We start from the raw sequence: 27,000 nt of genomic DNA on the forward strand, positions 1-27,000 counted from the left end.
GGATGGGAGATGTGTGCTGAAAGTAGATAAAGGATCAAACATGATAACCTCTCAGTATCTGTATTGCAAACCATAATGCCCAAAAGTAGAGAGAGAGTATGGGGAAAATTGTCTGTCATGGAGGCAGGGAAGGGTGGGAAAGGAGGAGTATACTGGGGAGATTGGTGATGGGGGGATGTGCTCTGGTGGAGGAATGGGTGTTTGATCATTGTATGATTGTAACTCATGAAAGCTTGTAACTCTCTCATGGTGATTCAATAAAAAAAAGAAGCTGAGCGAAAAGGAATCCAAGATGAGAAGGAGGAAACTGCTAGGAAATAGCAGTATGTATAGAAAAGAGTCTGAGAAGGAATGAACAGCATACCAGAGATGTATGGGATGGTTCAAGAGGAACAACATAAGAACCATCGGAGTCCCTGAACAACAGAAAGGCAAATGTAATTAATAAACAACATTCAAAGAAATCACTGACAAGAACTTCCCAGAGATGAGGATTACAGGCACCGAGATGCAGGAGACCCAAAAGGTCCCCGTGAAAATAGACCCAGTTAGGAAAACTCCAAGACACATTGTACTCAAATTGACAAAATTCAAAGATAGAGACAGAATATTGAAGGCAGCAAAATCCAATAAAAGGAACTTATATACAAAGGAAAGCTCATTAGATATACAGCTTATCAAATGAGATTCTGAGCCAGAAGAGTATGGTAGGATATAGTATTAAAAACTTTGCTCCATGGCTTGGAGGCCAGCCACACATGCTAGGGGAAAAGGGAGCTCAGATAGGGAAGGGAGCACCAAATAAAGGGTGTTGGGAGGATCCTCCCAGGATGGGAGAAGCATGCTGAAAGTAGACTATAGACCAAACATGATTGCCACTCAATGCCTCTTCTGCAAACCACAGCACCCAATAGGAGAGAGAGAACAAAAGGGAATGCCCTGCCACAGAGGCAGGGTGGGATGGAGGGGATGGGGAGTGGGAGGGATACTGGGATCCGTGGTGGTGGGAAATGGGCACTGGTGGAGGGATGGGTATTTGATCATTGTATAATTGAAACCCAAGCACAAAAATTTGTGAGTCTACAACTGTACCTCATGGTGTCTCACTAATAAAAATTTAAAAAAAAAACTCAACGAAATGAACACCTCACCAAGAATACTCTGTCCAGCTAAATTATCATTAAGATTTGAAGGAAATATGCAGAGCTTCATGGATTGGCAGAAGCTTAGGAAATTTGTAGAGTATTGAAACCAGTTTGACAAATGTTAAAAGAGCTCCTTTAAAGGTCAGGAGAGACTGACTTCCCACCATCCGGCATTGGGTATGGCATTCATAAATGGTGCATGTGGTTGTTCTCTACTAGATTAAGAAAGGTGAAAAACATAGAGCAGTTCATCACAAATTGACTTTTATTGATTTAGTGTCTGATAATTCCATTTATCATTCCTTTTAAGTTTTATTGGATCAAGTAATATGAAATAAGTGTGCATGGCTGCCAAGCGGGTAGGCTTGGTGGTGGGAGGGAGCCTGGTGAAGAGAAGGGGACATTGGTGCTGGGATTGAGGTTGGAATGTCACTGTCACTGTCCCCCCGTTGTTCATCGATTTGCTCAAGCGGGCCCAGTAACGTCTCCATTTTTGAGACTTGTTGTTATGCCTGAAATAATTCTATTATGAACAGCTCTATCAATCACAGTGTCTCAATAAACATTCCCAGAATTTTTTTTTTTAAATGGTGGTTGTGTGAGGAATGGGTGCCTAGAAGCTTGGGTGGCTCACAATAGGCTGAAACAGGAACAGCTCTAGAATACAAATTATGTTTGATGTTTTCCCTCTTACATTAGTCACAAAGTTTCTCAAGGACACCAAGGAAGACCCTTGGTAGTAGTGGGCAATGCCAGACAGGCTTTGACCAAAACCCCATCCATCATCAAGTCAGGGAGCTGGAGGGGAGCGAGGCTGATAGAGCCTCTCTTTAGGCAATTCACTGGCCTGGAAATTGCCCATTCACCTCCTTCCAACCAATGGGAAACTGTTAGGAGAGGAGGAATTCCTTTAAAAGCCAAAATTTTGTATTTGGAAACAATTTTGGGATTTTTTTTTCCCCTCAGTCCTCCTGGCATTTTATTGATGACATCTAGTACAAAGTTTTTGGTTTGATTTTGTTTTGTTTAAACTGTTTTTGGAAGCCTAGCACATTTTCTTCAGCTTCAGAGCTTTCGATTTAGAAAGACAGACGGTTGGATTGAGGCTCCATGTGGTGAGGTCTGTTGGCTGGCTTCCCTCCAGCCTGAAGTTTACATGAACCACACAGGGAAACCACCATTCCTTTCCTGATTCTGTCACCTGGAATAAGTTTCCTTGTGAAGAACCAAAAGAGACAGAGAGAGGGGGAAAAAAGAAGAAACATCTTAGAATGTATTACATTTTAAACTTTTTCCTCCCCAAAATAAAAGGCCCTATTTTAGGTAAGAACGGGATCAAAGAGAATGTTATTTCACTATTTTTTTTCTAGGTCCCTAGTATATGAAGCAAGAATATTGTAAATAAAATTGATTACAATTAAGCTTTCTAGAAACCAAGGTTTCCAAGTGGGATGGTGGTTCGGTGGTTCTCAATATGAAAGTTTCATTTCAGGGATAAAGAAAGTTTCATGACCTATGAACTTTGAACGCCCACTACAAATGTCTGTATGCTAAAAAGACATTTTCACCAAACACTGTCCCTGTGAGGTTTTCAAACTCATCATCAGAACCTTCAAAGTCTGTCTTTTATCTCCCTCCCTGCCTTCAGCACCACCCCTCACCCCAAGAAATCCCAGCACACTTTCCCTACATTTCTTTTACACATCTGGACCCACAACTTACGAACTTCCCACCTGCTCTTTCCCCAGGATGAAATCATTCTGCTGATGGGAAAAGAAATCAGCCGTCTCTCGGATTTTGAGCTTGAATCCAAGTACAAAGATGCCGTGATAGCAAGCATGCAGAGCGAAATGGCCAGCCTGACCCAGAAGCTGTCCGAGTCAACCTGCTCCAGACAGAAGGAGCGGGAGGCCTCACAGAAGATGCTGGATGAAGACATTGAGGCCAAGAAGAAAGAGATCCAGGGCTTGAAAAATCAGGTAGGACTCAGGGACACGCCAGTCTGGGCCTTTTTGCAGTCTGGGATTCCGGGGAGCCCAGGGGACACTGTAGCCCTCAGAAAAATTCAGCGTATTCAAGTCAGCTGAGCACAGACCTGGGGATGAGGGACTCCACAGATGTGTAGGCTTGCAAGAACAACATTAATTTTATTGAGGACCTGCCACGTAGAAGCACAGGGCAAGTGCTGGGATGCTTATTTATAGATTTAGGATCCTACTGAGGGCCTTGTGCACATGAAGTTTGTAACCCCACGCATTCACTTCTTTAAACTTCGCAGTCCTCTAACATGTACTATTTTGCAGTTGATGAGATTGAGGCTGGCTCAGAGAAGTCCAGAAATTGCTACAGCTTGCACAGCAATTGGTGTGCAAAGTTACACACACACACACACACACACACACAATGGTGCAAGTTACACCCCAGCCCACTCCTTGCACACCTCAAGGTATCACCAACCCTACTACTTCATTCCACTCAACTCTGCCATTTATGTGACCAACTCTCGCACACAACCTGCCTCCACAAGAAAGAGTGGCCACTGATTGGCTAGACAGGGAACAGAGAGTCCTCCAGTGTTCCAAAGTCTGAGCCCTTTTGCCAAATCCTGAAGGCAGTTGCCGGTTTACTTACAGAGAATTTCATCAAACTGTTTACCACCTGAAATTCCTGGATTTGCTCATGAAATTAGATCCTGTGACCCCCACCCCCATCCTTAAGAACTACTTTAACATTGGCTGTTAATCTCATATGTAAGTTCTATCCCGACAAAGCTGGTTTTTAAAAAGAAAAGAAATCGACCACTGATGATTTCCAGTATCACTGCATAATGCTTGGTGCTCTGATTTCTGGTTCCCTGTTTCCTGCCTTTCTCTTCTGTAACCAATTCAAAGTATACAATATAAGTCCTAGAAATGCTGCCTTTAGAAAGAACAAAAGTGGTGTATGTTGGACCTAGAGGATTCCAGAAGAATTTAAATTCTATGAGGGCAGACATGACCAGTTAAGTTCCAGAATTCTGATAGAATTGTTTCTCCCTCCATCCAGTCATCTAGCCTCCCTTCATCCACCCACCTACCATCCATCTACCCACCTACTCATCCACTGATCCTATTCATGTATCTTTGCATGCATCCATTCACCCATTCACCTACCCATCCTCCACCTATCCACCCATCCATCAATTCATTCATCTAACTCACACACCTACACATCCATCCCCCACCCTATCCACCCACCTACCCATCTACCTCTGCTATTCATGCATGTATTTATTCATGCATATATCTACCAACACATCCTCTCTTTCATCCTCCCACCCACTCATTCATGCACGTATCCACTCCTGATGGATGTGTTCAAACAAATATTTGTTGGGTACCTATCCTATGCCGCGTCCTCTTCCAAACTCTGGTAATTCACCAGACAACAAGGGAGGCATATTCTTTGCTTTCTCCTAGTTATGTACTAATGAAGAAGAAGAAGAAGAAATAAATAAATACTCATATGCTCAAATATTTAAATGAGCAAATGATGCTCCTTGACTTTGATTATTTAGAAAAACAGCAAAAGTAGCAGGTCCTAAAGAACCTTTCCTAGCCCTCTTGATATGTAGCTAACTCGTGGGTGACCATCTCTTCCTTTATCTGAACCAGATTTGGCCACCGGATAATATTTATATATATTTTAAATTATTCTCCCATTTCAGAGCTTTCTTGAGCATTTCTTGCCCAGGTAACGGACAGGGATGAATGATTTATTCATATCATTGCATGTCAGCAGGTCAAATCAGAGTATTGTTTTAAATGGTGAGTGATCGCTCGGGAAATGGATCCTTACAAAGAAATTATCTAGAAATAATTGCTCTGATTCATCATACTGTCACCTCCCCTTGATCATCACTCACAACTGAGAGTATTTTATAACAAGGCACATCGGCTGCCATTGGTCTAAACTCAAAGCGAGTTTCATCCACTCACACTGGAGTTCCTTAAATACCCTTCTGCATGCAGAGCATTCAGCTAGAGGTAATAGAAGCCACATGACAGGCTGATTTATTGTTCTGATTACTTACACGTTCTCTCCGGTTCTCCTGAAGCCACACGCATAACGATTTGCTCTCAGAGGTCTTCGATCTGCTACAATCTCGCTAGAAAATGCTCACATCCCAGAGCTCTTGCCTGCCCGTGCTAATGAGCAGTGAAATGATTATCTTGAAGCAATCACTCCTCCTAGCACTATTAACTTTCTTACGAGTCAGCGCCCATTTTATTGCATAGTATAACAGACATTAAACACCCTGGGATTTATGCCAGTTGTAGACAACACGGGTATTTGTTTGGGGATTAAAAAGTCAGGAAGAGGTGTGAAGACTTTTTGCCGTTTGCCCACAATCTGAATTCTGGAAACTCTGAGACTTAGATTGAAATATTTCTTTACCTACCAGAAGTACTGGAATATGTAGGGGGAGTAAGAGTTCTTGCCTGTTCGCCCTGGAAATTTGTCACTGTATGGTGTGCTTCTGGTATCTTGCAAATGAAGTTGAGAACTAGAAATGTTTGTTTGTTTGTTTGTTTGTTTGTTTGTTTAAAAAAAACAACCAACTGCTCCAAGTACCACTTATGGGAAACTTGCAACCCTGCCCCCCCACAGAGAACAGTGAGAGGTAAAATAATATTTTACACTCAAACTTTCCAAAGTACTTAACATGCCCAGGTATTGGCACAGAGTGGGGGCTGCGGGCACGAACTTCTACCAAATACCCCTTCCCTCATGCTTCCAGATGCTCCAGAGGGGAAAATGTAAGTGCAAAAGACCCCAAAGTCACAGAACTTGAACCATGGTGGTAAGAAAGTGAGCCAGAAAACCTGTGGAATCTCCATGCCCCAGGGCAGTAATTCTGCAGCTGGAAGAATGACAGACCCCATGCCGGTCCTGAAAAACCAGAAACAAGGACTCGGAGCGCCATCTGGTGGCCAGGCTCCCTGACCCTCTTGTTAGCCAAGATTCCTTTTAAGGGCTGCAATACTCCCTGGAGTATTCTCTGAGAAATAAAGGATTGCTGTGATCACCGAAGAAATTATATTTGTAGCCATCTCCTCCTTCCTTTGAACTTTTAATGCAGTTAATATCAGACGGCCTGGAACCCCGGGATGGTCTGTCTAGAGGGGAGATTCACAGAATTGGGTATTGTCACTGACAGCTGTACTTGGTGGATCCAAAGATAAAAAAAAGGTGCAGGAGAGGGGAGTGGTAGTGGTGGCCGGAGAGATAGCACAGAGGGTAGGGCATTTTCCTTGCAGGTGACCCACCCAGGTTCAATCCCCAGTATCCTATATGGTCCCCCAAGCACTGCCACGAGTAATTATTCCTGAGTGCAGAGCCAGGAGTAACCCCTGAGCATCGCCAAGTGTGGGGTCCCCCTTAAAAAAACACAATTAAAAGGTTCAGGGGTTACTCATGATGTGTGGGGCGCCGTGTGGTGCTGGGGATGGGCCCCAGACCTCCCACATGCAAAGCATTCACTCTAGACCTCTTGGGAGCAAACCATAATTCGCTCAACATCATAATTGCCCATAAAATGGTGGTCCCTGAAAGAAATGAAAAGCTTGCTGAAATGAAAAGCTCTTGGTTTTCCCCAACACTCCAAGTGAAGATGGATACAAACCCTTATCCTGCCTTGGGGAAGCATGGATGCATCTTGCAGGCCTGTGCTGGCCCCTCTGATCATGTGGCCTCCTCCCTCAGATAAGCACCCTGCAGAAAGGCTACAACCAGATGCTGTGCCAGAGCCTGTCTGAGAGGAACACCGAGATCTCAAGCCTGAAGAACCAGGGCGAGAACTTGAAGAAGGACCATGCCCTCACGGCAGGTGAGCTCTGTGGTGTGGGGTAAGCCAGGGTGACCTCCCAGTCACGCACCGCCGCGTTCGCTCACTGAGCCCAGCTCATCTGCATGAGAGTTCATTATCCTAGGGCAGGACCTGGCTCAAATTTGATCCCGATAACTACTCAGATTGGGAGGGCAGGCTGTGTGCAAAGCACTCTCTGCAGTGCTCAGGGGTCACTCCCAGAGGTGCTAGGAGACAGGGGGAGGGGAGACTATGTGGTGCCAGGGATCCACTCCTGGATCTTCTCACACAAACTGCTCAGTCAGTCCATGGAGCGCTCTCTGGTAGGTAATTCAATAAATGCCTTCTCCTTGGGGCAAGAGCCCCCACAGTGCCCTGCACCCCCACTGCCCCTTTCCCACACTGAAGGGATAGAGTCAGATACTGGGATACCCAAGGTCTGTGAGGCATTTGCTTGTCATCCAGGGGTGTCCTAGTAAGTCGCAGTGCGTCCAAATGCATGATTGCATGGTTACGCTGAGGAAGAGTAGGGAGTGGTCTGAAAGGCTGTGGTGGTAGAGGGGAACGCTCTTGGACAGTTCTCTTCTTTGCTTTTTTCTTTCCTGGGGGGTGGTATGGGGTGGTAGTTTGAACCATACATGAAAGAATTTCAACAGGGAAAAAAAAAGTCAGCTGCCCCGAGGGGAAGCACTTGGGACTGAAAGGTAGGAATTTTGGTAACTCACTTTACGGGATTCATCAAGGTGCGAAGCGTGGCCGGTCCTTCGCTGAACTCCGCTGTCTGTGGCACGAAGTAGATGCCACGTGACCGTCACCACCCCTAACCCCCTCTAGTTAGCCACAGGAAGTTCTGGGTCAAGGAAAACAATCCTTTTCTTCTGAGAACAGAACAAGAGATTCAACAGAACAAGAGATCCACCAGCAGGGCAGAGCCTCTCTCTTGGGGTGTTACTTGGAGAACAATCTCAACAGGGCTGTTGATCAGACACAACGGGCTCATTCCCCTCACATCATTAAAGAGTAATGATTAAACATCATTTTCCCATCAGTAAGCCAGGACTTACTCCTGGTGCTGTGTGCTCAGGGGTCCATATGGAGTGCCAGGGAACCATTTTATTGTATTTAAATTAAAATGCCAGGGAGGACAAAGGTGCTCACAGAGAGAACCCCAGGGTGTGCAGTGAGGCCCTTCGGGTCTCCAGCTGTTTGGGACAGGAGCAGAGCCGGCGTCCTCTCCCTGCTCATACCAGGTGGAATGAGAGGCCTTGGGATAGGTAGGGCATCTGCAGCAGATGCCCCTTCTGGCCCCTTTACCTCCCTGTGCCCTCCTCTCCATCCTACCAGTTGGCTCCCTCATCTCACGCCGTGACCCCCAACCATAGTTTTCACCTGTAGTCCTCTTGGACTATCCCAAGGGCCCACAGTGCTCTAGATAGACACTGGCTCCCACCCCACCTAACAGCCTGAAGAGAAGCCCCCAAGAGAGACACCCCCACACATACACTTCCAGGTAACCCAGCTGCATCCTAGGACAGACTCTCTGCTAAAATGCTATTCAGTTCCTTCCTGCTCAGTGCCCACCACTGAAACTGAGCCTGGCCTGTTCCCAAGAGAAGAACTTCCTAAGGCTGGAGAGATAGTACAAGGGTTAAGACTCTAGCCCGGAATTCCTGTAACCCACGTTCGCTATCCAGCACCATGTATGGTGTCCTGAGCACAGAACCAGGAGTAAGCCCTGAGCATCTTCCACCAGCACCACACATCCAGCAAAAAGTAGAAAAGGACCACCCAAGAGAATTTTTCCCACTTCAGTTTGGGTCCTTCCTCCTCTTCTTCTTCAACATGATCATGAAGTCGTGCATTTGCATCCATTGCTACATAACAAGTCATACCAAAATGTGGCAGGATGAAATACCACCTAGTGTTCATTGAAAAAAAAAAGTCTATCACTCAGTTTCTGTTGTTTGTTAGGAATTTGGGGGCTGGGTGGGAAGGACTCAGTTTTTTTTTTAATCTACTTTCAGACTTTTTAATATATGCCATTCTCACTGGTGTGAGGTAATATCTTTTTGTTTGCTTGCTTGCTTGTTTGTTTGTGATTTTTGTTAGTTTTCAACCATCCCTGGGATTTTATATATATATTTTTTTTTTTATTTAACACCATGAGATGTTACAAAGCTTTCATGTTTGAGTTTCAGTCATACAATGATCAAGCACCCATCTCTCCACCAGTGCACATTTCCACCACCAATGTCTCCAGTACCCCACACACATATTCCAACCCTCCCTCTGCCTCTATGGCAGATAGTTTCTCCCATACTCACTCTCTCTCTCTCTCTCTCTCTCTCTCTCTCTCTCTCTCTCCCCCCCCCCCCTTTGGGCATTATGGTTTGCAATACAGATACTGAGAAGCTATCATGTTTGGTCCTTTATCTATTTTCAGCACACATCTCCCATCCTGAGCAATCCTTACAACCCTCATTGACTTAGTGATCCCTTCCCTATCCCAGCTGCCTTCTCCCCAGCTCATGAGGCAGGCTTCCAAACACGGAGCAATCTTCCTGGCCCTTGTCTCTACTGTCCTTGGGTGAAGAACTCAGTTCTGGCTCATGAGCACTCATGGGCTGCAGTCAAGTCTTGGTGGCAGCTGGATGACGCCCTCCCAGAGGGGATCACTGGTGTGACTCTTACCTGAAGGCCTCATCCTTTCCCAAAGGGGCCTCTCACTGGGGCCACTGAGGTGTCTTGAAGACATGACGGTTGGTTTTGCTAGAGGGAATGAACTGAGAGAGGCAAAGGAAGCTGTCCTGTCAAGAAGCAGTATGAACACCACCTGCCCTCATTTTTACAGCATCAGTCTCATACTGGTGACACAAGTCAGCTCTTGTCATGACGGGAAGGGAGCTCGCACGAGACTGACTTCTAGGCGGCAGCAATCTCTGGGGCCACATTGGTTTTGGGTATATGAGGTAGCTGGAGATTGAACTCCAGAACTGCCACATGCCAGACAAGCCCCCAACTCACTATACTATCACTCCGGCCCCCATCTGGGCCCTTTTTAGAATTCAGCTATCCCCGTCGCTGACACTGCTTAAGTTAACCCTTCCACTCTGTTCTTTATAGACACCATCTCCTTTCCCCTAATAACCACTCTCTGGGGGGGACAAAGCAGCAGGAGGTGAAATCACTTGCCTAAAACCACCAAGTTAGTGAGTGGTTGGGACCAAACTAAAAAGAGTGTGAATCCACCCACCCATCAGGGGTCCCGGACAGGTGCCCTCCACCACACGCCCAACCTTGGTCTCTGGAGAAGAACGTTCCTGCAGACCTAGGGGGTTGCCTCCTGCTGACTCTGTGTAGACTCTCCCCGAGCATGGGAACAAAGCTTGTGTGTGTGGTTTTTTTTTAGCTTTTTCATTTTTAATCATAGGATTGTCCATAGATTTGAACCACCCCCTCCTCCACCCTTCACTCTAGCTCTGCATTCCTTGGAAGTGACCTCCACGATGTGCACAGGGCCTCAGAAGGGGCTCCTTGTCAATTGACTGACCTTGGTGACTAGGAGAATGATTTTTACTGCCTCTTTGACCTCTGTCTATATTTTGTGGGTTTTGTTTGTTTTGTTTTGTTTTACAGAATTGGTGTCATCTTTGCAAAAAGATATGTTAGCAAGGGATGAGCAGGTTCAACAGCTAAGACAGGAGGTGAATCAACTGAAAAGAGAGAACAAAGAAAAGGACCATCAGCTTCATGCCCTGACCTCCAGAGTGAGTGTTGTTGTGGCCATCACTGCTTGTGGCTGTCACGGAAAAGCAAAGAAGGTGACCTCCAGGCACGCGCACTGGCCTGGGCCCTGGCTGTAAAAGCCACTGCCCTCCCTTTCCTTACGGCTAGTGGCTGAGTCCAGTGCCCCTTTGAGTGGACCAACACTGCCCCCCCAGACTAAGAATGAGGGGCAGGTTCTTTGCAACTTTTCAAAGAGCTTCAGATATGTAACACCAAATAAGCAAAAGTTGTGTTCAAATCCTGCTCTTTTGTTTGTTTATTTGTTTTGTTTTTTTTTTGCTTTTTGGGGTCACACCTGGTAATGCTCAGGGGTTACTCCTGACTCTGCACTCAGGAGTTACTCCTGGCAGTGCTGGGGGTGGGGGCGCATATGGGATGCTGGGAATCGAATCCGGGTCAGTTTTGAGCAAGGCAAATGCCCTACCTGCTGTGCTATTGCTCCAGCCCTCAAATCCAGCTCTTAACCCCAATTATAAATTCATTTGCTTAATCCCAACAGCTGGAGTGGGCCCAGTAACTTCTCCGTCGTGAGCCTTGTGTTACTGTGTTTGGCATATCGAGTACCTCACGGGTAGCTTGCCAGGCTTTGCCGCACAGGCAAGATACTCTCAGTAGCTTGCCGGGCTCTCCGAGAGGGGCAGAGGAATCGAATTCCAGTGGGCCATGTCGGCCACGTGCAAGGCAAATGCCCTACTGCTGTGCTATTGCTCCAGCCCTCTATAATACAGCAGTAGGGCGTTTGCCATGCGTGATAGCACAGCAGTAGGGCGTTTGCCTTGCACACAGCCAGCCAGGTCAAGCCGGGTTTATTTACTCTGCCCCTCTTGGAGAGCCCCCGAAAGCTACCCAGAGTATCTCGCCTGCGCGGCAAAGCCTGGCAAGCTACCCGTGACAGTAACGTTACTTGGCCCTCTCGAGCAAATTGATGAGCAATGGGAGGACAGGACAGACAGACAATCCCAACAGCGAACACATCTATTAGCATCCAAAATAAGATCTTTGTGAATTTATACTCTACAACTTTGCACAATTTTTTCCCATTAATTATATGGGAAGGGAAGGGAGAGGGAAAGGGAAAGGGAGGAAGTGAGGGAGGAAGGAAAGAAAGGAGGGAGGGAGGGAGGGAGGGAGGGAGGGAGGGAGGGAGAGAGTGAAGATAATGCAGAGTGAAGGTAATACAAAGAGAAGGGAAGGGAATAAAAAGAGAAGGAAAGGAAAGGGAGGAAGAGAGGGGAAAGGGAAGGGGAGGGGAGAGGAGGGAAGGGAAGGAAAGGGAAGGGGAGGGGAGGGGAGGGGAGGGAAGGGAAGGGAAGGGAAGGGAAGGGAAGGGAAGGGGAGGGGAGGGGAGGGGAGGGGAGGGAAGGGAAGGGGAGGGAGGGAGGAGGGAGGGAGGGAGGGCGGGAGGGAAGGAAGGAAACGGAGAGGAAGGAAAAGTAAAGGAGAAGTGTAGGTAATATAGAACAAAGGTAGAGCCCAGGTAGTACTCAGGAGGCCCAGGGGTGATGCCTAGTGATATTCAGCCAGCTGGGCTGCATGGTTCAATGCCCACATCCTGAGGTCCTTGACACCCTCAGGACCATACGTGCCATTGCTGTGGCAGGGTATGGGCATGTGGTGCCAGGATGGAGCCCCAGGGCTGGGTGTGTGCAAAACAAGTGTTTTACTGCTGAGCAACATTCCCAGCCCAAAGTGGAATTCTGTTTGTTTTTGTTTGGAGGCCCCAAGTCAGGGGTGCGCAGGGTAGGTAGGCACCTAAGTGTTGTTCTTCTTTTAATGATTACTGGTTCTAAGCCATAAATACTCACATGAAGGATAACTGGGGCACTTAGTCCATGAGGGTGTTAGCCCCCTAATTCCCCATGCTTTTTCCTCTTTTATTTTTGTTCATGAGGAGCTGGTTCCTGGCGGGGGGGGGGGGGAGAGGAAAGAGGAGGGCAGGGGAGGGGAGGGGAAGGGAAGGGAGGAGAGGGGAAGAGAAGGGAGAGGAAAAGGGGGAAGGGAAGGGAAGGGAAGGGAAGGGAAGGGAAGGGAAGGGAAGGGAAGGGAAGGGAGAGGAAGGGAGAGGAAAAGGGGGAAGGGAAGGGAAGGGAAGGGAAGGGAAGGGGAAGGGAAGGGAAGGGAAGGGAAGGGAAGGGAAGGGAAGGGAAGGGAAGGGAAGGGAAGGGAAGGGAAGGGAGGAGAGGGGAAGAGAAGGGAGAGGAAAAGGGGGAAGGGAAGGGAAGGGAAGGGAAGGGAAGGGAGAGAGAGGGAGAGAAGGAGGGAGGGAAAGAGGAAGGAAGGAAGAAAGGAAGGAAGGAGGGAGGGAGGGAGGGAGGGAGGGAGGAAGGAAGGAAGGAAGGAAGGAAGGAAGGAAGGAAGGAAGGAAGGAGAAGGGGATTGGAGGAGAAGGGGATTGGAGAAGGGGAGGGAAAGGGAGGGGAGGGGAGTCCATGATGTCCTCCATGCCATTTTCTTTTGCTGAATTAACCCTGAAGGGCTTCCTGGTGGCTGCCTCCCCCTGTAGCAGCCCCATCTTAGACAAAGGGCCTTGTAAGAGCCCCAGTCTCCACCCCCCTCCCGCAGGAGTCCTGAGACCCCCCTTTGCTGGTTCAAGAGAAAAAGCACCCAGTTACTCCTAGGAGCACCCAGACTCTCCCAGCTGGTTTTTCCCTGCCCGCTTTCCTCAGAGCTCACAAGAGACGTGGTGCAGGGGCCACCTGGGGCCCAGGCGTCCACCAGACACACTCAACCTCACCTCTCAGAATTCCGGACACACAGCAGGAAACTCTGCACAGGCAACCGTGGGAACTTAGGCCCTCCCTCCACATACCCCCAGACTCTGGCCTCACGTAGGTGACCTGGGCCTCTGTGTCCCCCCTTTCTCCACAGTGCTCAGCGCTGAAAGATGAGTTACAAAAGGAAGATGCTGAGAAGGAGCGCCGGGATACCCAGGAGAGAGAGCTGAAGACCTACAAAAGTGTGAGTCTGGCTGGGGGGATCTTAGCTCTGAGCGTCGTAATGTTGGATTATTACTGTGGCCTCAGATTTCTTTGCTTTGCTGCCCCGGGTTCAAGGAAGAGATGGGCTGTTGAAGAGTCTACGAAAACACCCTCCTGGGAATCTGGACACTTGACTCACTCCCTCACCAGCTTCCCCCCAGGACTGGGCTGGGATTCAGATGGAGACAAGAGGTCGGAGGTCAGAGATCAAATGTGGCCGTTGGCCCCCACCTGCTCCTGGAAATGCCCTCTGACACCCTGCTCTGGACCTGGGACTTCCAGACAGCCTCACCGGGTCACACAAAGACTATGAGAGACACAAAATTCTTCCTGAAGTAATTTCATGGAAATGCAGCCCTTTCACACCAATTCTTTGGTATTTTGGGTGGTATCATTGGGGCTATATCTGACAGTGCTCAGGAGCACCAGACCGCAGTCAGTAGTGCTGGGGTGGAGGGAGCGTGTGGCACTGGGTGGAACCCAGGACCCTCACATGCAAGGCCTGTGCCCTCTCACTGGCTCCCACACCAACTTTTTTGTTTGTTCAAAACTAGGGTCAGTCACGTGCAGTGTCCTTAACCCCTTTCTCCTGCCCCAAAGGTTTTTGTTTGTGTATTTGTTTGTATTCTTTGGGAACACACCTAGAAGTGCTCAGAGGTATCCCTGACTCTGCTCAGGACCCTCGACAGTGACCACAGGCAGTACAGTAACCATAAGCGGTGCAGGGGATTTGAACCCAGACCACAGCCACATGTGAGTCAGCACCTTACCTGGGATACTATGTCTCTGGCACTGTTTCTTTTTTTAATTTCCCTGGTACAATTTTTAAATACAAGCCCTTCCCCACCCCTTTACAAAAAAGATAGCACTCACTTTTAAAAAAAAGTAACTATCAAAAAAAAAATCCAAGAAAATACAGCCATTAAAAATGAAAAATATTTCTTCCCTGAGCCAAAGGATGCCTTGCAAGCTCTGTCCTTTCTCTGGGGCACCCGGGCCCCTGGACATGCAATGGGCACCTGCTTCTTCTCCCCACCAGGAGCACTTCTGTTTCAAAGTGTCTTCATTCTGAGCTGTGCCCGTCGTGTCTGATCAACAGCCTTGTTGAGATTGCTCTCCAAGTAACACCCCAAGAGGAGAGGTTCTGCCCTGCTGGTGGATCTCTTGTTCTGTTGAATCCAGGCTCCATGCTGATCTCAGGAAGGAAGGAGTCATTTTCCTTGGTGCTTAGCATTTCCCACGGCTACTGGGGAAGAGTGTGTGTGTGTGTGTGTGTGTGTGTGTGTGTGTGTGTGTGTGTGTGTGTTGATGTTGGGCAGGGGCAAGAGTGACGTGGCTAATGAAAAAGGTGTAGTGGGGGTGGGGGATGATCACGTGGCATCTACCTACTTTGTGCCACAGGTGGAGGAGTTCGGCAAAGGCCCGGCCTAGCTTCACACCTCCATGTTCCCTGTGAAGTGAGTTACCAAAATTCTGACCTTTCAGACGCAAAGGCTTCCTCTTGAGGCAGCTGACTTTTCCTGTTGAAATTCTTTTAGCAAATCCAAGACCTGGAGAAAGAAATAAAGAAACTCCGGGGCGAGCTCCGGAAGACCAGTTCTGAGCCGACTGTGACTTCCAGGACCCGGGAGAAGAGCAAGGTAGGCAGGGGTTGGGGGCAGGGGTCCCTGGGGTGCACCGACCCAAACCCCCGGGCATCAGTACTGCCGCCCTCTCACTGGCATTCAAATTTAAGTGCGCCTGGTGTTTTGTGTTGTTTCCTTTTCCTGTCTGAGTATTCCTCCATTCATGGGGAGAGGGTTTCATAACCGAGTCATAACTGTGGATTCAGGGATTCCTCCATCTGTGCCAGTTTCCACTTTCCGTTTTGGGGACTGTGCTGAGGTGCGTGTAAATTTAGACTCTTTTAGGCTTCTCATAGCCTTTGTGATGAATAATGATGGGGAGCGGGGGGAGTGATAGTCACAGAGTCAGCAGCTCCAGACTATACCAAACACTGCACCTCTCTCGACTTCACAACGGCTCTGGCTGGGATCTAGAAATTTCGCTCCCGGTTGACAGATGAGAGAGTCAGGGCAGCAAGTGCAAGTAGCTCCCCCTAGAGCTGCTCCGTCGGTGCATGGCCAAGTGGGGGTCACGTGGCACATGGGCAGCTATGTGCATGGAAATTCAATGAAAAGGTTTCACTCTTTGCAAACATTTGCTGTTCAGTCCCCTGTCTGAACACACACACACACACACATGCGTGCGCGCGCGCGCGCATACACACACACATACAGGGTTCAAGGGCTCAAAGGTAAGGGGGGGCTAGTAGGGGTAGCTGGGGGGTGGGGTGCTGCCTGGGTGCTGGTGCCAGGACAAGGAGGAGCTTCTGTGTCCCTGCAGGGGTTCCTGCAGATAAGCTGCTCCTCTGCCTCAGGCTCTTGGCCCTCGAAGCTGTGCAGAGCCCAGGAGGCCAGGTTTGAGCCCCTCAGGGAGGAGCAGAGGGCAGGAGATTGGACCAGAGGGCTGATGCGAGACACTGTGTGAGGGGCGGAGCAGGAGGGGCTGCTGAAGGTGGCACTGCATTTCAGGGTTGATGGGGGACCCAGAAGAGAGTAGCGTCAGCAGGATGGGGTCAGGGTACCTTGGCAGCTGCTGAGAAGGGCTGCTGAAACGGATGTTAAGGCCTGCTTAGCCCAGGGGGAGATCCCACAGGGAGGAAGCTAAGACCCCCCTCGAGGTTAGATGGCTTTCCCAGGTAACAGTCTGAGTTGCAACACAATCATATGACTCAGATGTAAACTTGGAAAGGGCATCGCTAGATCTTTGATTACATCTGTGTGACGCCCCCCTCCAGCCCCCGCCCACTACTCCTTCAGCCCCCTAATAAGCAGATCAAGAAACCACTTCACCCCCAAACCCTGTCACGGCTGAAGGAGCCTTTGCCTCATTTCCCGAGTGAGCGCCTACCAGCAGCCCTCAGCTCCGCAGGGGCCTCTGGCTTGTTGCTTGTCTGGAAAATTAAACTGAACAGCCGCAGTGAACCCGAAGGGCCAGCAGAGGGTAGCCTGGAACATTCTAGCTCTGCTAGTGTGCTGCTCTCGCAAACTGAAAAACAAGAGGCGTGCTTTCCCCGCTGTAAAGGCCTCTTTAACGGGCATGGCCTGGCCAGCCTCCCCAGATCATGGTCAACGTGATAACAGCAAACAACTTGGGTCATAAACCATGTAGCAAGTGACCCCCCTCCCCGCTCCCCACCCAAGGCCAGTTAGAAGGGCTAATCAGAGCGGAGCTGCCCGGGAGCCAGCGGCAGATGCAAGGCCAGTGGGCAGTGATAACTAGCAACCACAGAGCCCCTGGGAGCACTGTGGAAACATCCCGAGTCTCTGCAGTAACTCTGTGAGAGCGTGCCAGGACCTTCTCTGCTCCCAAAGCTGTGACATCCACTTTCCCAAGGCCACATGAGTTGGCTGGGACGGGAAAGGACACAGCTGAGCCCCGGGTGCACTGCTCCTGCCCCCTGCCCCCCCCCCCCCCAACCAGGACAGCCAACCAGGACAGCCTCTTGGGAGGCTGCTTCCAGCCCACAGACACCCATGACCCACCCCCACACATACACGCACACACACGGGCCACAGCTGGCCCCGCCGTGCTTGCCCACGGCCATTAGACGGTCACAGGGGGTCATATGAGCAGCCTGCGCGGGCTGTCCTCATCCTTCCAGGTTGAAGAGAAGCTGCAGGAGGATTCCAGGAGGAAATTGCTTCAGCTCCAAGAAATGGGGAGCAGAGAGAACCTCATTAAAGTCAATTTGGAGAGGGCAGTGGGTCAGGTAGGTAGTGGCCCCTCCACTGGCCTGTGTCCCTCCCCGGGGGTTTCCCCGTGCGGGGGTGGTGGTGAGGCAGTTGGGAGAGGAGGTGGGGGTGGTCCATGAGGAAAGAGCACAGCCAAGGTCCATGTCTGTGGGCCTGGGGGCAGCCCAGAAGACTACCAGCTTGTTTCTGCAGGGAGCCCGCTCCCTTGCCTGTCCCGATGCTGGGACCTGACCAGCCACCAGTCCCCGCCCAGGTCTGCCTCAGTAACTGCCGAACCAGTTCCTGAGGGGAGGGGTTCACAGCCTCTCAGAGCCCTGGGCTGTTTCCAGCACTTTCTCCCTCACATCCCCCCGCCCCAACCCTGGTCCTGACATTTACCACGATCTTTCTTTCCTCCGTGTCCATAGCAGATGTCACAGTCAGGGCCCATTAGGAAACAGGCTCCTCTTAATTAATCGAAACCCTAGAACATCCACGTCCTGCCCAATAGAGGTCCCTAGGCAGGCCAGTGAGAGTCCAGCCTGGCTGATGCCCTGGTCCAAAGTGGCCCAGAGGCCCTTCCTGAACACCAGACCCAGAGAGGCCAGGCACCCCATTCCCACAGGCCAAGGGAGGGTGGCAGGGGGCAGGACAGGAGCCCTGAGCGTCAGGGGCAGTAACGGCACAGCCCTGGGGAGCACACCTCTTCTCCTCACAGTCCCAGTTCCCAGGACCCCTAAATGTCTGTGTGTGCGTGTGTGCGTGTGTGTGTGTGTGTGTGTGTGTGTGTGTGTGTGTGTGTTTTACTTGGGGGATGTCAGGGGAGGGATCTCCAAGTCATTCACTGGGATTCTCAAAAGATGTGCAAACCACCAAAACCATCTAAAATCCACAATCCCTAGGGCCCTTACCTGCCTCTCCCCCACCCCCAACCTGCCCAGCTCTGGAAGATTTTCCAGGAAATGAGGACCAAGCGCCCAGGCACTGTGACTGGCATGTTTCAGGGGTGCACCCGCTTAAACACGGGTGCTGACTTACAGATGCTAACACCTCCCACAGCACCCCCTCCCCGCTCCCTTTCTCTGGAGCCAGCCCCTCAGCACAAGCAGAGAAGAGCCTCCCTTTGGGGTCCCCCCCACACACACCCTCCACACTCCTGACTTAACGGGCACAAGCAGCTGTTGTTTGTGCCCTGTGTCATGAGTTTGGCAGCGGTCCCAGGAGGACCCCCAGAAACGCAGCATAGAGCCCAGCCCTAAGAAAGCGTGAGCCGTTTCTTTTGGGTGGGGACCCCAGGGAAGGGCACCAGGCCCTCCCACACCCCACCCTCTTATCTCCCCATTCCTGCTCTCCCTGCCCTCCCCGGAAAGGTGACTTCAGGTCTGGGCCATTGAGCAGGACTGTCCCTGCCTCCCCAAGAAGTCCTAGAAGAGGAACTCTCGAGGCCGAAGCCCGGGACTCCCAGGGTCCTCTCTACATCACCTGTTCCTGGGATGAGCTAGGGTCGTCCTCTGAGCTGTGAAAACAGGGGACAGCCAGGAGAAACTGCAGCTACCTCTGGCCAGCTGACCGTAGACATGTCCTCAGGAGAACCCTCATTTCCCAACTGGAGTTCTCAGAACCCCTTCCACTCCCCCCCCCCCCCCCCGTGCATGATGAACACCTGTGTCTTGGGATCCAGTGACTTGTAGGTCAAGGGGGGATCAAAGAGATAGTACAGCATGAGAGATGCTGGCCTTGCACCAGGCCAACCCAGGTTCTATCACAGCACTACATCATCAACTCCGGCCCACCCTCCACCCCCATCCTACCCTGCCCCAGCACTGTCAGGAGTGATCCCTGAGCACAGAGCCAGGGGTAAGCAGGTTATGGCCCCAAACACACACACACACACACACACACACACACACACACACATATACACACACCACAAACATAAAGCAAAACACCAATAATTTGCTTCAGGGACACCTGTGGTCCTTTCACCTCTCTTATGGAGTCCTACATGACCACAGTTTACCAGGAACCCCAACCCAGACCCCAGGATCACATACTGGTCAGGTCCCAGAGAGAGGTGGGTTGCTTGGCTTCTTGCTTCTCTGGGAACCCAGGACACCTTGAACTTGTGCTCCAGGTGGCCCGAGCTAACTCAGCCACACACACCACCCGTCCACCATCACAGCAAGCACCACGGCAGCCCCTCTACAGGTGGGAGGGGCGGAGAATGAGGATCTCCGGGGCTGGGCAGATGTGCCCTTGGCCCTGCACTCAGAGGTCATCTCCCGGTGCCCGCTCTGTGCTGGGCTCCTGGCAGGAGACACGCGCTCCCAGATGAGCTCGGTCCACAGCCCAAGGCGGCAGCAGGGGGGCCACCGTCTTCCCTCCCCGGGCACCGGGGCTGATTATACAATTTGCTTGAGCTGACAGCCTCAATATTTATTTCACAGTCTGGTGCCAGCTTCGCAATTATGGAAGAGCGCTCGCTCCCGGCCCCAGCCTTCCCACCAGACAACTGGCAGCAAGTGGCTCTTTGGAGGGCTTGCGACGATGCGCATGCTGACCGCTTGCCTGCTCTGGGTGGGGCCTGGGGCCTGGACACTCATTAAAACCTGCAGCTCTTTGGGTGTCCTGCCCCTCCCGAGGAGTGTGCGTGTGTGCCCCCCTCCCGGCCATTGTCTCCTGCCACCCCCGCTGACTCAGTGCCTTCCCCGTGTGCCGCAGCTGGAGCATTTCAGAAGCCAGGTCATCAAGGCCACCTACGGACGAACGAAGCCCTTCCAGGACAAGCCAGTCACTGACCAGCAGGTTCGTCCAGGGACTTCCCTTTCTGCCTGCTGGCTCCAAGCCTCCGGGGCCTGGAAGCGCGTGTTTCTGGTTGTTGTTGGTTTTTCATGCGTGTGTGTGGGGGGGGGGGGTGTGGGTGTGTGTGTTGGGGGTTTTGTTTGTTTGTTTTGCTAGTGGCACAGATTTCTCACACTGTTGCTCCACCATATAGATTTCTTTTGATCTCTAAGGGATTCCCCGACTTTCGATGGTTTTATTTCCAAGCCCTTGAAAAGTTTCTGTGACAATCTGTGACATTTAACAACCACTCAGGCAGACCTAAGTCTGGCCCGGAGCCCACCTACCTGGTCTGACCTCTGCCACTCTAGGAGCCGAGAGGGCTGTCTTCTGGCCTCTTCCCTCTGGAGGAGAAAGAGAGCCATGTGTTTGGACTTTGGGCGGTGCTGCTTGTTCTTGCAGTTCTTCCAGTTGCTCTGTCCAGCCCTCTGTGTCCAAGCAGGAATGGGGAAATATGTGTGCTCTGGGTTGCTGGCCCCGGCTGGCAGAGCAGCTGATGTTCTAACTCAAAACATTAGATTTAGTGTTGTGAGCCTGTGCAGAAGACTCTGGAACAAACACATGGTAACAAAGCAAGCCTTTGTGGTGTTTAGCATAAAGTGTATGGGGCCAGAGCGATAGGACAGCCAGTAGGGCGTTTGCCTTGCACACGGCTAACCCGGGTTCGATCCCCAGCATCCCGTATGGTTCCCTGAGTAGCGCCAGGAGTAATTCCTGAGTGCAGAGTCCAGGAGTAATGTCTGCGTATCGCCAGGTGTGACCCAAAAATCAAATCAAATAAAATGAAATAAAAATGATGTCTGGGGCCGGGAGGCAGCTCAAAGAGGTGAAGAGCATTCCTGACATGCTCAAGGCCCATGCACTTGAGGGTGGGGGTGGCAGGGCCCCGCCCATAGCAGCAACCCGGGCTCCTGGACCACACCAGGTCATTGTTCTCAGAGACCTTCCCCGGCCCGTGGGGACTGGATCCCACCCCGACCCCTGAAACACACTGTGAACCCCCGAGCTCACACCCGGCCATGGTCGGGAAATAGCAGCAGCGCTGGGGGGACTGGGAAGGGTGGCAGGAGGGGCTGCCTGAAGTGAGGGAGAAGCCGGCAGGAGCCCTGAGAGGGGGCACCGGCTCTCCGGGAGACTGGACATGGGGTAGCCACTGGACTCAGCTCCCGGCCAGGGGGCATCTCACCCATAGCTGCAGACTGGACCTGCTCTGGAAACTGTCACTGACATTCACGGCTTCAAGCTGCTTCCCTGAACTCCACGCAGTCAGAGCCGGCAAACACGGCATCTTGGGCTCCAGGCACATGGCCGGGCAGACATGGTGTCTTGGGTTTAACTCCTGGCACCTCTTGTTCATCTTGGACATCCTGTGGATGGTCCCAGCACCATCGAGCTGGAGCACCAAACCATCAGGCCTGCACAGCCTTACCTGTAGTGTCAGGAGTAGCCCCGGGGTCCCCAAGCACCACTGGGGAGGTTCCTGCCCCACGCCACCTTCACCAACAACAAATCCCGGCATCTGATCCTCAGGGCGTGTCGTGGTGGTGGGGCCCTCATTCTCCACCAGGCCATCACCCCTACACACCAGGGCCCCTCTGAGTTGGGAGCCGAGGTTGGCTCCTTTAGCAGCTCCCACCAGGCCCTCCCTGCACTCTCAGCCTTCCATCCTTTTCCTCCCCAGTTAATAGAAAAGATCGCCCAGGTGACCGAGGACAGCCTCAGCTTCCAGCAGAGGAAGTGGAGCCTGCAGAAGGAGTCTCAGCTCAGCTGCTCCCAGCAAGATGAGATCACGGAGCACATCGAGAAGCTGAAGACCTTTCTAGACAAGTGCGAGGTGACGCCCCTTCTCCACCTTGCCCAACCGGCCCTTTCGTCTCCTTTCCATGCTCCTCTCTGGGGGAAGCTGTTCTGCTTCCACAACACATGCCGGATAGGGGGAGATGTTGCCTTCCTAGTCCCGCTTTACACTTAAAGAAGAACAGAGAAGACTCAAAAATTGCTTCAGGGACCAGAGTGATAGCACAGCGGGTAGAGCATTTGCCTTGCACGTGGCTGACCTGGGTTCGATCCCTGTCATCCCATATGGTCCCCCAGCACTGCCAGGAGTAAGTCCTGAGTGAAGATCCAGGAGTAACCCCTGAGCATCGCTGGGTGTAACCCAAAAAGCAAAAAAAAAAAAAATCCTTCATAGGTGAACCTGGGGCAGCCCAGGGAATACGGGATGAGTCCCCCAAGTGTGGAATTTGGGAGGCCTTAGACAAACCTTAACTTTACACCCCCCATACCACAACCACATTAACCTCAGAGATTCCAGGAATCCATCCCTGTTTTATTTTGTTTTGTTGGGAAGGTAAGGACAGTGCTCAGGGGATATTCCTGGCTCTGCACTCAGGAATCACTCTTGGTAGGCTCGAGGGACCATATAGGGTGCCGGGAATCAAACCCAGGTTGACTGCCTGCAAGGCAAGTACCCTACCTGCTGTTTGATCACTCCAGCCCCCATTACTGCATTTTCTGTGCATTTTCTCTCTTGGACCAGCCATGGGAAGATTGTATTCACCCCCACTGCCTCTGATTCTGGAGGGGCCGGTCTCAAGAGAGCCTAACCAATACCCTACAGAACCCACCTGGGTCACAGCTTACCAACGAAAGCAGCTGCCTCTGTCTTCTCTGGAAAGAGGCAGCTACTATTTGGGGAGTTAGTGCAAATGTTCGCTTGTCAGCGCTCTTGTGAATCAGGAAACCCCCACTTTCGGCCCTGCCCGTGTGCTGATCTCAGCCAGAATTGTGATGAGTCCTGAGCCTCCACATCTACTTCCCCGTTCGGTCAGTTTGCCCTGGGCCACTCAGATTGGGATTGCATATGCCTACAACAGGGACCTCCTGGACCATTTCAAGTCCGAATTAGGACGGGGAGTTTGTTCAGAGATGTCCAGCACACACATTTTGCGTGTGGGAGGCCTGAGTTCGGATCACCAGCACCACAGGGTTCCCACCACCACCACCACCACCACCACTAAATGCCGGGAGCAACCACGAGCATCCCCAGCTGTGGCCCCAAAATCAAATCAAAGAAACACAAAACAAGTCCAAATGAGAGTGTAAAGAGAGAGTCGGGAAGGCAGCTGGCCTGGTCTCGGGGCGCGTCTGGGCTCAGGTCACGCTCCCCTGCTCTTTGCAGGCTTGCATGAGAACCTCCTGCTGTAGCAGTGACCTGAAGAAGGAGGCCGACCTTCTGCGGTTCCTCGAGGTGAGCGCCCCCGTCTCGGGGCTCCAGAAGGTGTCACTGGACATCGTGCGCACGTCCGCATCCTGGCTGGAAGACACGGAGCACCTCCTCCGGGACGTGGGGATCCAGCTGGCCAGCTCTGACAAAGGTGACCACCACAGTGCCCCGCCCCCCTCTCTCTCCCCTGGGCCGGACCATGTTGCTTGGCTTCTCGGTGGCCGGGCAGAGGGTCTGCTTCCTACCTGAGACACCAGTCCCTTTTGTGGGTGGGGATAACGCCACGTCAGGGAGATGGGATTCCTGGAGAAAAGTAGGATGTGACAGAGGCAGAAGCAAAGCTGCCTTTTTTGCTAAACCCTATCCCTTAGAAATAACTATGGTTTTTTTTTTAAATTTTGTTTTATTTTGGTTTGGGGGGCCACACCCAATGGTGCTCGGAACTTACTCCTGGCTCTGCACTCAGGAATCACTCCTGAAATGCTCAGAGGATCATATGGGGTGCCGGGGATGGAATGTGGGTCAGCCATGTGCAAAGTAAGTGCCCTACCCGTTGTCCTATTGCTTGGCTCCATGGTTATCTATACCTATAGATATAGATATATGCACATATTGCTTTTTGGGTCACACCCAGCAATGCACAGGGGTTACTCCTGGATAATGCACTTAGGAATTACTCCTGGAGGTTCTCAAGGGACCATATGGGATGCTAGAAATCGAACCCGGGTTGGCCACGTGCAAGGCAAATGCCCTACCCACTGTGCTATCGCTCCAGCCCCCTCATGGTTATGTTTTTAATCCATTTGAAAAAAAATCAATTTTAGGCTTACAGGCAAAATGGGGTGGAAGGTTCCAGGATTTCCCAGTCACCCCCACTACCCCACTCAGGCACAGCCCACACCATGATCAATGTGTCAGTATGTCTGAGGATTCACAGGCTATGCCCTGAGGAGCCGACAGTGGCATGTGAGTTGCTCCTGAAGTCCCCTGTTGACATCAGGTCTCATTCTCGGTGTCTGTGCTGTAGATTCGGACAGTGTTGTACCATGCCATACCGAATAGCGGCACCTCTCTGGGAATGCTCTGCATTTATTGTCCCGGGAGACAGAATGTCGTAAACTGCTCTACCTTGCCCACTTAAAAAATATTATTCTAGACTTTTGAAAGAATTAAAAAGAGCAATCATTGGATCATTGTTTGTAGACTAATAAAATGAGATAATTTTTGCTGAATTTCAAAAAAGGAGGGGGGTAGGCAGAGAAAAACTTTCCCAAGGTCACAAAAGGGCAGCTCAGGACATGTTGTGAGAGGTGGTTGGGTTCCTACAGTCTATGCTAGCTCCTTAGTTTTGGTTTGGGGGTCAAACCCAGCTATGTTCAGAGGCTACTCCTGGCATGGTGCTAGGTGCCACAAGTGTGGTCCTCAGTGCTTAGAGGACCACACTGGGCTAAAGATGGCACCCAGACCTCAGGCATTTGAAGTGTGAGCTCTAACCTCTGGAACCTGCCTGCCCCATCAGATCTGTGCCTCTTCCATGATTCCACATTCCCTCTGGAGCTGCATGTGGGACTCTTGAATGTCAGGTCATTCACGCGGGCAGACACCAGGGTATGACTTGTTCCCTTGGGTCCTGCTTCTGCTGCACACCTGAGCCATACTCTTGGAAAGTCCCCCACACACACATTCTGCAGAAGGTTCTGAGGTCAGGTTGGCCATGCTCAGCCATGCCCTTGGGAGTAGAGTGAGTGACAAGTTACCGAGTGGGCACACTGTCTTTCCTGAAACAAGGCAGCACCTCCTGGGAGTCTTCAGGGAATGAGGAATGGGAAGCACTCAGCCCTAGAGCCATCAGCTTCAGCCCCAGGGTTTCTTCAACTTTATCTCCCCTCAGTGTGGGCAGCAGCCATATAAGCACACACAGTGCAACTTGATTGACTTGCCCCTGGTGACTAGGCTTCACCTGAACCCTCTCCCTCTCCCCCATTCTAACAAGTGGCAAATGAATGGGGGCTCATCCAGCTCCCTCTTTTCCATTTTTTTCTTTATGTAGGCACATGATTTACTGATAATGATAGAGTTTCAGGTGTACAATCTTCAACACTGCACCCACAGTCAGGGTGTCCACTTCCTTATACTAATGTCCAAAGGTCCCCTCCATCAGCCCCGCCCTTCCCCGCACAAGTAAGCTTACTTCTGTAGAACAGCTCTCAGGTTCTGCTGCCTTTGAGCCATTTGTTGTTGCCATACCGTGTTTCTTTATATCCCCCACAAGCAACGGAGAGGGAAATTACTTGACATACTGTTGGATGATGCTGTAAACAATAAAGAACATTTGGGGGTTGCTGCTACAGGTCTGATTGGGGAAGGACTGGCTCTGCAGTGCCATTGGGGAGATAGGCAATATCAAAGGGTGAGTCATGAAAGTGAGTTGCCACTTCTGTCTGGTTTCCCCTGCGTAACCACCTTAAATTCATGTGCTCACTAGGTTCCCATAAGTCAAGCCAACATCAGCCAAGCTGTAAGTTCCCTACACACACACACACACACACACACACACACACACACACACACACTCTCTCTCTCTCACACACTCACACACACACTCCCATACCTTCGGCATCTTGGTATTGTCACAGACCCCTCTCCCACCTCACATTTTGCCCCTTTCTCTCAGCCTCCATTCTCTTCTCAAGCAGAAAATGAGGCATACAGCTGAATGCTCTGTCTGGGGCTTCACTTTGCTCCTAAGCTTAACCTGAGGCATACACTCCTCTTCTTCTTTATTTTTTTTTTAATGCAAGAGTACTTCTGTTTATTCAGTCATTGAGTAAGCTGATTGAAGTGGACATGAACTCCACATTACTTTTTTTTTTAACTTTTTAAATTGAATATTTGTAGGATAGACCATTACAAAGCTGATCATGATTGGGATTCAGTCATACAATGATCCAGCACCCATCCCTCTACCAGTGTATGTTTCCTACCACCAATGTCCTGCTTCCCTCCTACCATCCCACAATACCTCATCTCCCTACCCCCAGTCTCCTCCTATGGGAGCCACTTTCCTTCTTGCTTTCTCTCTCCTTTATTGCATTATGGTCATTATGGTTTGCAATACAGGTGCTCTAACAGGTCACAGTGTTTGTTCAGGGCATTCAGTGTTTTTGAGACAGTGAGACTGGAGTAGCTTTTTAACTGTGTGACCACATTAGGGTGTGGATGTGACTCCTGAGGCTTCCGGAAGTTCAGGGAGGTGGGATGAGGTAGCCCATCCTGACCCCAAGAGAGCCTGGAGATTTCAGTCACATTCGCATACTCGAATTTTCAGCAGATTATGTCACAGTGAGGTCTGACCTGAGCCGGTGGAGTCAGGCCAAGGGGTGGGGTGGGGGGGGCATAC

General features: G+C 50.9%; 1 protein-coding gene across 1 annotated transcript in view; it reads left to right on the forward strand.

Annotated features, from left to right (window-relative positions):
• FHAD1 (forkhead associated phosphopeptide binding domain 1) overlaps positions 1-27,000 on the forward strand; it is a 118,990-nt gene that overhangs the window by 39,684 nt on the left and 52,306 nt on the right. The window contains exons 6-14 of the mRNA XM_056122915.1: positions 2,894-3,124; positions 6,891-7,014; positions 10,630-10,760; positions 13,648-13,737; positions 15,296-15,397; positions 17,464-17,571; positions 20,255-20,338; positions 22,056-22,208; positions 23,556-23,751. Coding sequence (XP_055978890.1) covers positions 2,894-3,124; positions 6,891-7,014; positions 10,630-10,760; positions 13,648-13,737; positions 15,296-15,397; positions 17,464-17,571; positions 20,255-20,338; positions 22,056-22,208; positions 23,556-23,751 — 1,219 coding nt within the window. The remainder of the gene's footprint in view (positions 1-2,893; positions 3,125-6,890; positions 7,015-10,629; positions 10,761-13,647; positions 13,738-15,295; positions 15,398-17,463; positions 17,572-20,254; positions 20,339-22,055; positions 22,209-23,555; positions 23,752-27,000) is intronic.

The sequence above is a fragment of the Sorex fumeus genome, unplaced genomic scaffold (genome assembly GCF_029834395.1).
Source record: "Sorex fumeus unplaced genomic scaffold, SorFum_2.1 ptg000047l, whole genome shotgun sequence".
Lineage (NCBI taxonomy): Eukaryota > Metazoa > Chordata > Mammalia > Eulipotyphla > Soricidae > Sorex > Sorex fumeus.